This window comes from Lipotes vexillifer, unplaced genomic scaffold (assembly GCF_000442215.2).
Source record: "Lipotes vexillifer unplaced genomic scaffold, Lipotes_vexillifer_v1.1 scaffold59, whole genome shotgun sequence".
Classification (NCBI taxonomy): domain Eukaryota; kingdom Metazoa; phylum Chordata; class Mammalia; order Artiodactyla; family Lipotidae; genus Lipotes; species Lipotes vexillifer.
In genome coordinates this window covers 29,515-40,045 of record NW_006791208.1, presented here as the reverse complement: position 1 = coordinate 40,045, position 10,531 = coordinate 29,515, and the positions used below count along the sequence as shown (strand labels likewise).

The window sequence follows — 10,531 nt, the reverse complement described above, 5'->3', positions numbered from 1 at the left end:
GAGAGGCGCGCGCCCCTGCCCGGCGCCGGGCGCGCTCTCCGCCTTCCTGGCTCGGCTCGCTCGCTCCCGCCTCCCTCCCCCGTGCTCCTTGCCCGGCCTCCTCCCTCTATCCCGGGCTGGATGACTGAGGCATTTCAGACGTGGGCTGAGCCAGAGCGAGCGAACTCTGAGGCTGCAGCGATCTCTCGATAAGCCACCTAGAGGCGACTCGGTGCGCGCGCTCCCCAGTGACTCCCCGCCCTCCCTCTGATCATGTTGACATATTCACAGGACAGGCAGTAGTACCGATGCGGCGCTGCGACGTTACAGTTTCCGACACCTTCTTTTTATAACTCGGCTCTATCCCCCAGCACTCGACCTGTGAAAACCACGCCTATGCAGCAACACAATTGGTCCGAAAGCGTCAAAGAGCCAATCAAGAGGCCTCCGGCTCTCCGCAGCCCACAGCAGAGCCCGACCTTCTAGACCGCCGAGCAGACGCCCGGGGAATTCTAGAGGCGGAGGAGGGTGGCGAGGAGCTCTCTCTGGCTTTCTCTCGCTCCCTCCCTCTCCTCGCGCTCCCTCTCCCACTCTGTCTCTCTCTCTCTCTCTCTCTCTCTCTCTCTCTCCCTTCTTTTCATTCCCCTCCTCCCCCCTAAATCCTCCCTGCCCTGCGCGTCTGGACGCAGATTTAGGAAGCGAATTCGCTCACGTTTTAGGACAAGGAAGAGAGGCGCGGGACAAGAGCACACGAAGATTCGGATTGAAACCCACACACCAGGCTCGGAGCGGAGGAAGGAGGAGGAGGCCGAACGGAAGCCCGTTTGCAGTTCAAGTTTTGATAGCGCTGGTAGAAGAGGGCTTCAATCAGAGTTGGGTTTTTTTTTGTTTTTTGTTTTTTTAAAGGAGGGAGACTTTTTCCGCTCTCTCGCTCGCAGTTCAAGCCGGTCTAGCGCAACTGCAGACGCCTCCTGCGAGCCAGAGGGAGAGGCAGAGAGATAGGGGGGGGGCGGGGGAAGGAGAAAGAAAGGTAAAAAGTCTCCTTGGAGAACCGTTCGCATTTCCAACAAAGAACTGGGGTCTGGAGGGGGACTGCCGGGACCGAGGGCTGGCGTGTCTATTTCGAGCCAAGCAGCAGGGCTCCGGCAAGAGTCCAGACCCTGCTCGTTCCTCTCGCCTCGTAAACCGACTTCCCAGGAGCGGCTTTTTGAAAACGCAAGACACAAGGACAGTCATCCAAGCGACTATGTCTCCTGATTTCTCGCCTTGCCCTCTTTAAAAGCGGCGTTCCCCTCCCGAAGAGACACTCCCCCCTCCCCTCACTTCGAGGTGTTTTAGTTGTGATCCCCCCCTTTTTTTTTTCTTTCGCTTTTTTTTCCCCCCTCCAAACTATGCGCTGCTGTTAAAAACAAAAACAAAAACAAAACAAAACAGCAGCTGCGGACTTGTCCCCGGCTGGAGCCCAGCGCCCCGCCTGGAGTGGATGAGCCTCTCCATGAGAGATCCGGTCATCCCTGGGACAAGCATGGCCTACCATCCGTTCCTACCTCACCGGGCGCCGGACTTCGCCATGAGCGCGGTGCTGGGTCACCAGCCGCCCTTCTTCCCCGCGCTGACTCTGCCGCCCAACGGCGCGGCGGCGCTCTCGCTGCCCGGCGCCCTGGCCAAGCCTATCATGGATCAATTGGTGGGGGCGGCCGAGACCGGCATCCCTTTCTCGTCCCTGGGGCCGCAGACACATCTGAGGCCTCTGAAGACCATGGAGCCGGAAGAAGAAGTGGAGGATGACCCCAAGGTGCACCTCGAGGCCAAAGAACTTTGGGATCAGTTCCACAAGCGGGGCACGGAGATGGTCATTACCAAGTCGGGAAGGTAAGCAGGCGGCAAGCAGCGGGCCCCCTCCCCCAAACTACTGAAGGTTTCTTTCCTCCTTTTCTCCCTCGCCTCCCAGAACGGTCGGTTTGCCAGTTATTCCGGCTTAGAGGCAAACACAGTTCCCCCAGAACTGTGTACCAGAACTGTGTACAGAGACCACCCCCGGCCCTGCCCCTGTGGTAGGAGATTTCAGCTTACCCGGGCATCTGCAGCCGGCCGTTTTTCCTACCTGGGTCTGCATCCCGGGTTCCGTACAGGATAGGTAGAAATTTTTCAGTGCTTCCCAGACTTCTCTGCAGGACGAAAGGAAAGCACCCCACTGCAGGCAGTTCAGTGTTTCAGACCTTTCTGGAACATCCTTGTGTCTTTGTAGATGTTGTATTTTTGTCTGGTTCATTTTGCTCTCAGAGAGAAACACTTACAGCCCTTTTCGTTTGTGTGGTAGCAGGAGGCCTGGAAGGAGCTGCCCTGCCTTTTCTGCCCTCCAGCCTAGCCTCTGGGTCTGCAGGGGGCCTGAGCCTGCCCCTGCCAGCGTCAGAGAGAAACCGAAGGGCATTTGGGGTTTGTCCATACTGCTTTGTGTGTCTGTAATCGAGGGAGAGTTCAACAGGCAATTTTGGCTAATTAAGATTATGTTTGCAGACCCAAGGAGCCAGTAGGAAGCCCCATACTGCTGTTTCATGTGTGAATATTATCAACCACATTTTACATAACGTTTGGAGGTCCTTGCCTGACCAAAACGTGCCTGTCACTTAAAATCACTGATTTTTTTTTAAATGGCATTGAAGTCTACCAAGGCATAAAGTTGAAGGAATAAAAAGAAAATCCCTCTCTTGAGGTCTTTAGTTTTCTGTGTCTTTCCAAGCTAAATGAGGCCAAAGTTTGCCATAATATCCTCCCAGAAGACACACAGGCAGTTTCACAGCGACCCGCTCTCTGCTCCCTTTTAAGTCAAAAGTACAGAATGCCAATGCCTCTGGAAAGTAAAAAGCAATTTGGTGGTGGAGTCTTGCCGTTTTGGACTGGCCCCGAGCAGTGGGGAGAATGTGGTTAGCGGCGCGATAGGCAGGCTGGTGATCAGGCCTGGGCGTCCACCCCAATCTACAGAATTCGTTTTGAGAACTCACCAAAGTACAGTTTCATTTCGCCAGCAGCGGGACTGCTGTTCCACAGCAGGGAGGGGTGCAACTTGACATTTCTTTTCTTGATACGTTTAACATTTTCTCATCAATGGGTGGTGGAAAATTCTACCTCGACTGACTGAACTTGACTAAAATCCTACCCAAGCTGTTTACAACTAGACACCCAGAAAAGGCAGAGGAAAAGGCAGAGGCAGGAATTTCCCTCTCAGGAGGGCAATCTATAAAGTCATACAAGAGACCACAAAAATTACAAAGAAATTATTAGATGACGTAGAGAAATCCTGTGCCACAATTCATTCGTTTTGAATCTTGGGACATTTAAAATAGAGCCATTTGAGCATATTTAATCCTTCTGTTGTGGAAGGAAACAACTTTGCATCCAGTCGCCCTACTCTGTATGGCACAAGCTCATCAAATGTAATAGAAAGTTTTAAATTTGATTTAAATATTTTAGGTAGAAGGATCAAACCCGGGAAACTGAGTGATTTTTTTTTTTCTTTTTTTCCTCTCTCTCCTCTCCCCTCGTAGGCGAATGTTTCCTCCATTTAAAGTAAGGTGTTCAGGGCTGGATAAAAAAGCCAAATATATTTTGTTGATGGACATTATCGCTGCAGATGACTGTCGGTATAAATTTCACAATTCTCGGTGGATGGTGGCGGGAAAGGCTGACCCTGAAATGCCAAAGAGAATGTACATTCACCCCGACAGCCCTGCCACCGGGGAACAGTGGATGTCCAAAGTTGTCACTTTCCACAAACTGAAACTCACCAACAACATTTCGGACAAACACGGATTTGTAAGTTTCATGGCTTCCCTTCGATAAAATTTTCTCTTTCTTCTCTCTAGCAAAGGCAGCGCTTCCACCTTCCATGTCAAATCACGAGTTTCTCCCTCGCTCTCAGTTGCCAAGCATAGCAAACTTGCTCGATCCGCAAACAGAGATGGAGAGAGAATTCCGGGGTGTTTCTCTTCAGATAATGGAAGGCCTGGCATTCTGAAAGAAGTGAGGCTCATGTTCTATGGCAAGTCCAGGTCTTGGTAACTGTTTGACCTGACAGGGAAGTTAAAAAGCAATCGTGAAGACGTAAAATCAGTGTCAAAGGTAGATGATCGTAAGGGATTTTTTTTTACGACATCAAACTTCTGTTTTGAAACCAGCCATATTGTTGCTTAGGGGAGTTTTAAGGTTCGAAATCTTGACTCTGTTGGTGAGAGGGTGTGAATACAGATTTTGAAAGATGTTCTTCCCTTGGACTAAAAAAGAATTGGGCTTAGGTGAAAGTCAGGTTTACTAGAAATGAGACTTAGATTTCCCAGTACAAAAATTGCATATGTGTTGGGAGTATATGTATGGATTCAGGGAGGGAGTTCCTAGAAACTTTCAGGAGACTTAGATTGCTTATAAAAGTCAAGCAAAGGACCTTTTGCCCCCTGCCCCTACGCCTCCCCAACATTTCAATAAAATAAACAGAGTGATAAGTGAGGAATAAGCAGAAAGATTAGGCCCAGGAAGACGTGAATGGCGCGGAAATATCTTCAGGGGGCAGGAATTGCATTTGAAGCCCTTGATTTGATTAAGGCATAAATATTCCTCTCTAGAGTTCAGCCTTTCAGGGCTTTAAGTGGATTGGGCTCGTCAATTAGTGGGCACTTAAAAGACTGAATCATTTTGTAAATTAAAATGCATGTTTTTCTCTATCTTTTAAGACTTTGGCCTTCCCAAGTGATCAAGCAACGTGGCAGGGGAATTATAGTTTTGGTACTCAGGTAGGCTAGGGTTCAAGGTACGAATCAACCTTAGATGGTGAGGGTGGGGGAGGACCCTTTGGAAATTGAGGAGCAATTTGGATTCTTCAGAAGATTACGTGGGGAGCTGAATGTTCCCACAGAGGTACTCCAAGGAGGTGGGCTCGGTACAAACGTGGTGCCCTTCGGTGGGGTAGATGTCGGCCTGACAGGGGTCCTAGGGTCCTGTTCTTCCCACTAAATCCTCTTGTGATGTGTGTCTCCTCTTCCGGCCCCTGCAGACTATACTGAACTCCATGCATAAATACCAGCCTCGCTTCCACATTGTGAGGGCCAATGACATCTTAAAACTTCCTTATAGTACTTTTCGGACGTACTTGTTCCCTGAAACCGAATTCATCGCTGTGACCGCATACCAGAATGATAAGGTAACCAAAGTCGCTTTTCTTTTTAATCGTGATATTAACACCCACTTCCCCTCCTCCCTTTAAGTTGCTCTGGGGAGAGGATAAGAAAGTTACAAGAGCATTGGGATGGGAGTCTGATTTTTCTATTGTGATTTGACCTTCAGTGGAGCTTTGCGGGGAAGGGGCACTGGCACACTGCAGAGGCAGAAGAAAAAAAAAAAAAACTTGACCAGCTAGGAATCCAATGCTGAGTGAAACAAAAATGCCACACTAACTTTGCCAGTGAGAAGCTCCGGTAACCACCCGTCCTCACTGTTGCCCGCCCCACCCGACCCAGGGCTTTCTCCTGTTGGTTTCAAGGGTCATCCTCTTGCCCTTCAGAAAGAAGGGTCAAGAAATCAGGTTCGAAAGGAACCAGCTAAAACTGAAGGCAAAAGCCATTCGGGATCTTGGGAGAGGAGTCCCAGCAGAGACCAGATTTTCTCGAGTAGCTGGTCTGGTTTTTATTACCTTTTACGCTGCTGTGTTTTTTATGGTGTGTGTGTGTGTGTGTGTGTGTGTGTGTGTGTGTGTGTGTGTGTGTGTGTGTGTGTTTGGAAAAACCTACTCTGATCACAGGGTCATGCTAATTGAGTTGTCTGAGGCTTTTGAGATGAGATGACCAAAGTCACCACTTCATTTGAAGGGGTTTTTTTTCTCCCTGGGCCTGAGGCCGGGGATTACGAGTACCCCCAAATGGAACAGCAGGCAGCACCTGGTATGTAAAGCTATGGTGGCCCGAAGGTCATGGGCATGTGCACAGAGAGACACAGAGAAAGTGAGTCTTGCTGCGGGTTCACCAGTCACCAGCTTGGCTGTTAGCAGGCAGTTAATGGGGGGGGGGCACCTGAGGACCTCTGCCCTTCAACTTCTGAACTCTGGACCTCAGTGCCAGTCCAGCTCACTAGACGCCGCCGCCCTACATTTTGAATTCACTCTTACTATGGGTGGGTTCTCTGTGGCCCGCTGATGGGGGTGTTCCAGGTCTGGTTCCTTGGTCTGGAGACTAGGACATCAGGACCTCCTCTCCCTGCAAGAAGTGCAAGCAGGATTTATTCCAAGAACAAGAATCCGTCCAAGGGGCCCTTTTCCCACCTCTAGCAAACTCTGTATACATCATCCCCATCCCCGACCCCACCGCAGGGAAGGGATTTGAAAGATTACATACTATTTTTCCTCAGCGTGTAAAAATGCACACACCCTCTAGACCCAGAATGCTATGAATCTAAGTTGTTAACGGAATAATAAAATACAGCATTTCTGATCAAAGCGGCCATGGCCCTTCTCCACCTGATGGCGGTGGCAGGGCATGTAAATGAAAACAAATGTTTCCAGTGGTCATTCGGTCCTTCTAAATCGATAATTGTCAATATCGTAATTCCTGAAACACACTCCCCCGACACCCAGCAAGAAAATCAAGCCCACTCCAGCACAAGGGTAGTGAAACCCCATAAATCATTTTATTAGATTTACAGAAAAGGTTGGAGGATGTGCTGTGTGTATGTTTGTGCGTGTGTTTTGGGGCAGGAAATATACCATAACACATTTTATGATCATTGCACTGTATAAAAAATCTAAAGGAAAGCATAATTTTAAGATCTACAGCTTTTCCATTTCTAAGCCCAGGCTGTTGGCTGCCCAGGCAGGATCATTTCAGCCTGGAATCCCTGGTTTGGCCTCCAATGGGAGATGCCAGCCATGACACAGTTTGCTTTGGTTTTCCTCCTGGCCCCCTCCAAACTTCTGTGTTCCCCTCTCTCTTTCTCTTCAACCTGGCCTATCCAAATGACTTCTCCGGTGGTTGGAAGTCAGATTTCTAGTAGATTAATGAGTTGGGGGAAACACTCCCAGAACATTCTAGAAAATGAAGCCAGTGTCTCTTTCTTGCTTGTGTCTCCTTCTCTAGATAACTCAGTTAAAAATAGACAACAACCCTTTTGCAAAAGGTTTCCGGGACACTGGAAATGGCAGGAGAGAAAAAAGGTGAGCTGAGACAGTTGTTTCTCAGATAATTTAGAAAATCGCTTTTCTAGGTCCCGACACTCAACTGCTAGAAGTGGGATGCGGGCACTTACCTTGAGAAGGGTGGGGGAAGGGCGGGGGAAGGGTGGAAAACAGTTTGATGCCCCTCAGCCAAGAGCTTACCGATTTCAGTACGCTACTTTCTCTACCTCTTCCATGTTACCTTAAAGGAAGTTAACTAGGCCACCCCGTAGAAAGATGTCTCTGCAAGAAAAGTATCAGGGATACAGATTATATACAGATGCCTTTTAATTTCTAATTAGTTTAAGTTCGTCCTGGGCAGGTCCCAGGAAAGGACTAAGCCATTCACAAAGTGCCTTGGAATTTTTGCAGTCTTGTCTGGAAAATACCCTCAGACAGAACTGAAGCCCCTGGAGACATCTATGGCCCCCTCCTTCTGTGGGGACATGTATCATTCTGCATTAAGCAGACAGCTGGCCGGTATATAAAAGAAGCTCTCCCCTCCCCCACTCGCGTTCAAAGAATTTCGAAAATCCAGAAAATCAGCCCCAATTTTTAACCTATCCCCTGGGGGAGGGGCTGGCCATTAAGAAATAATTTCTCACATCAAAATAGATTTTTTTAAGTCCAATTAATGTGTTGGTGAACCGATTACAGTAAAGTGCACCATGAAATAACCACTGCTTCCCAATCTTAACAACCCGCGCGGAGTCGGTCCGCTCTTTGTGTTCACTGCTTTGAGTCCTCTGTTCCCCTCAGTCTGTGAGGCAGGCTGCTCAGCTGTCTCTGGCTGGCTCCAGTCTCCCCTCTTGCTCTTTACTTTTTTGGTTTTTTTTTTTCATATCATGGTTTATTTCATAAGATGACATCATAATTCATGTCTAATTCACAAGAACAAAGACTCAAACCCCTCCTGCCTTCCCGTTGAACTCTGAGGGCAGGGAAATCCAGGTACAAATGCATGATCATGAGATGGCCCAACCTGGTATCTAGTGGCTCAGGGTCACCAGGTACGGTCCTGCCCCTCATGAAGACATTATCTTGCCATCACCTGGACCTGCGGCTCCCAAAGGAGCAATCGGTAACTCCTGGGGAGATGTGAGAACTGGAACCAGTGAGGCCCAAAGTTGTTCTTTACTTTTAAACAAGATTTCACTGCCCCAGCCAATACCCCTTCCCTCATGAAACCCTCTGGTCTTGAATAAATACACCCAAAGCCTTCTTTCCCCCTCCGTCCCCCTGGGCGTGTGTGCGCCTCTTTGGAGAGGGTGAGGCGCCCGAGAGGGGAAAATCCTGTTCTGATGTGTAACGCTGGGTGTGTGTGGGCTTCTGTCACAGAAAGCAGCTCACCCTGCAGTCCATGAGGGTGTTCGATGACAGACACAAAAAGGAGAATGGCACCTCCGACGAGTCCTCCAGTGAGCAGGCTTCCTTCAGCTGCTTTGCTCAGTCCTCCTCTCCGGCCGTCTCCACCGTAGGGACATCCAACCTCAAAGGTAAGTCTGGCCACCTCTGATTTCTCAGATTTCTCCAGCTCTTGGAAGCCTGAGGAGTTGGGGGCTGGGGGCACCCACCAGGGAACCTGACCCCTCCAAAGCTTCAGATCCTTCTAGAAGTTTGTAAACAGGAGCCAAATCTCACAAAGGGTGATCAGGTGTGTCCCCCTTCCCTAAGTTCATCTGAGAGCTCAGACCCCTTTCGCCCAGACACTGAGTTGGCAGGGAGGAAGGGGTGGTCCCAGCTCCTGTATCGCCTCTGGGTGGGCGCCTGGAGCATCCCTCTCTCTCTCTTTCTTTTTCCCACACCCCCCACCCCACCCCTCCAACCAAGCAGCAGCTGACTTTTTTTTAACTCTATCTTCAAACTCTAGGTTAAAATGTGTTAGGCTGGGGGTGGGAGGAGTCAGGGGATTTTCTGCCACCTGGAACAGGGAAGGTGACCAAGAGAAATCCAGCTATAGAGCCACCATGGACCTGTGAGAGGAGATGAAGCACTGAGCATCTGGGTTGGGGAGGGCAGGGGTGGGAGAGGAGGAGCTGTTCAAATCCCCAGTTGGTTTCCTGTGTTTAAAGAGCAAGAACTATTTATTTGGAAAGACACACATGCTCTCAATAGGAAGAGACCTGTTTTTTAAGTGAAATAAAATGAGAGTTCTTTATGTCTTCAATCCATTCAAGCTTTAAACACAAAATGGGATCCCTTTTTCTTTTTTTTTTCTGGTAGGACACCCACAGAGGGTGTGGTGAGAGCAAAAGAGAATCCATGGTTGTCTTCAGGCAGTGAGTGGGCCGCTTATCACCCATCTCTGTCTGAGTGGAGTGTGTGTGTGTGTGTGTGTGCACGCGCGTTGGGGGAGGAGTGTTCACTCCTGCCACTACCAATTCAAATGTCAGGGTTCTCTCCAAACAAATCCTTCTGAAAGAAATCCACAAATTTGTGGAAGGGACTGCTCTCAATCACTCAGGGAACAAAGAGAGGGTAACTAGAAGGTGTTCCCGCAGTGAGTTTTGGTGTAAGTCAGTTTTAATTTTTAAAAACTGAATTTGCAATCGAATGGGGAAAAGGCCAGTAAAGGCTTTGTCTTACCTAGTAGGAGCTCAGTCCTCACTTGTGTAAAATAGTAAAATTCACTACCCATTTGGGGAAGGATCTGTGGACGGAGGGGTGCCGCTCTATCGCTCTGTCTACAGACTTGAAATTCGTTACTAGTTTGTTGCGTCCTTCCACTAAAATTTGCGGTATCATCACTCCCACTTTGCAGATGAGAAAACTGAGGCGCAGAGAGGTTAAGGGGCTTCCTGGGGTTACACAGCTGGGAAGTGGCCGAGCTGGGATTCAAAGTGGGGAACTGGAGTTCTGCTGGCCCGGGTTTCAGAGCTAACGCCCTTCTGCTTGGCTTTTGTTTCCCTCCTATGGTAGATCTGTGTCCCAGCGAGGGTGAGAGCGATGCCGAGGCTGAGAGCAAAGAGGAGCACGGCCCGGAGGCCTGCGACGCGGCCAAAATCTCCACCACCACGTCGGAGGATCCGTGCCGGGACAAGGGCAGCCCGACGGTCAAGGCGCACCTCTTTGTAGCCGAGCCCGGCGGCCGGCCCCGGGACAGCGGGCGGCTGGACAAGGCGTCGCCCGACTCGCGCCACAGCCCGGCCACCATCTCGTCCAGCACCCGCGGCCTGGGAGCCGAGGAGCGCCGGAGCCCGGGCCGCGAGGGCGCGGCCCCTTGCAAGGCCGAGGAGGCGCGCGCGCTGCCGGGCAAGGAGGCCTTCGCGCCGCTCACCGTGCAGACGGACGCGGCCGCCGCGCACCTGGGCCAGGGCCCCCTGCCCGGCCTCGGCTTCGCCCCCGGCCTGGCCGGCCAGC

General features: G+C 50.4%; 1 protein-coding gene across 1 annotated transcript in view; it reads left to right on the top strand.

Moving 5' to 3' along the window:
* The first annotated feature begins 1,462 nt into the window (after nucleotides 1-1,462).
* TBX3 (T-box transcription factor 3) overlaps nucleotides 1,463-10,531 on the top strand; it is an 11,575-nt gene continuing 2,506 nt past the window's right edge. The window contains 7 exon segments of the mRNA XM_007464205.1: nucleotides 1,463-1,851; nucleotides 3,525-3,792; nucleotides 4,704-4,763; nucleotides 5,024-5,170; nucleotides 7,095-7,171; nucleotides 8,510-8,667; nucleotides 10,091-10,531. The exon segment at nucleotides 10,091-10,531 is cut by the window's right edge and continues 2 nt beyond it. Of these exon segments, the coding sequence (XP_007464267.1) occupies nucleotides 1,463-1,851; nucleotides 3,525-3,792; nucleotides 4,704-4,763; nucleotides 5,024-5,170; nucleotides 7,095-7,171; nucleotides 8,510-8,667; nucleotides 10,091-10,531 (1,540 nt within the window).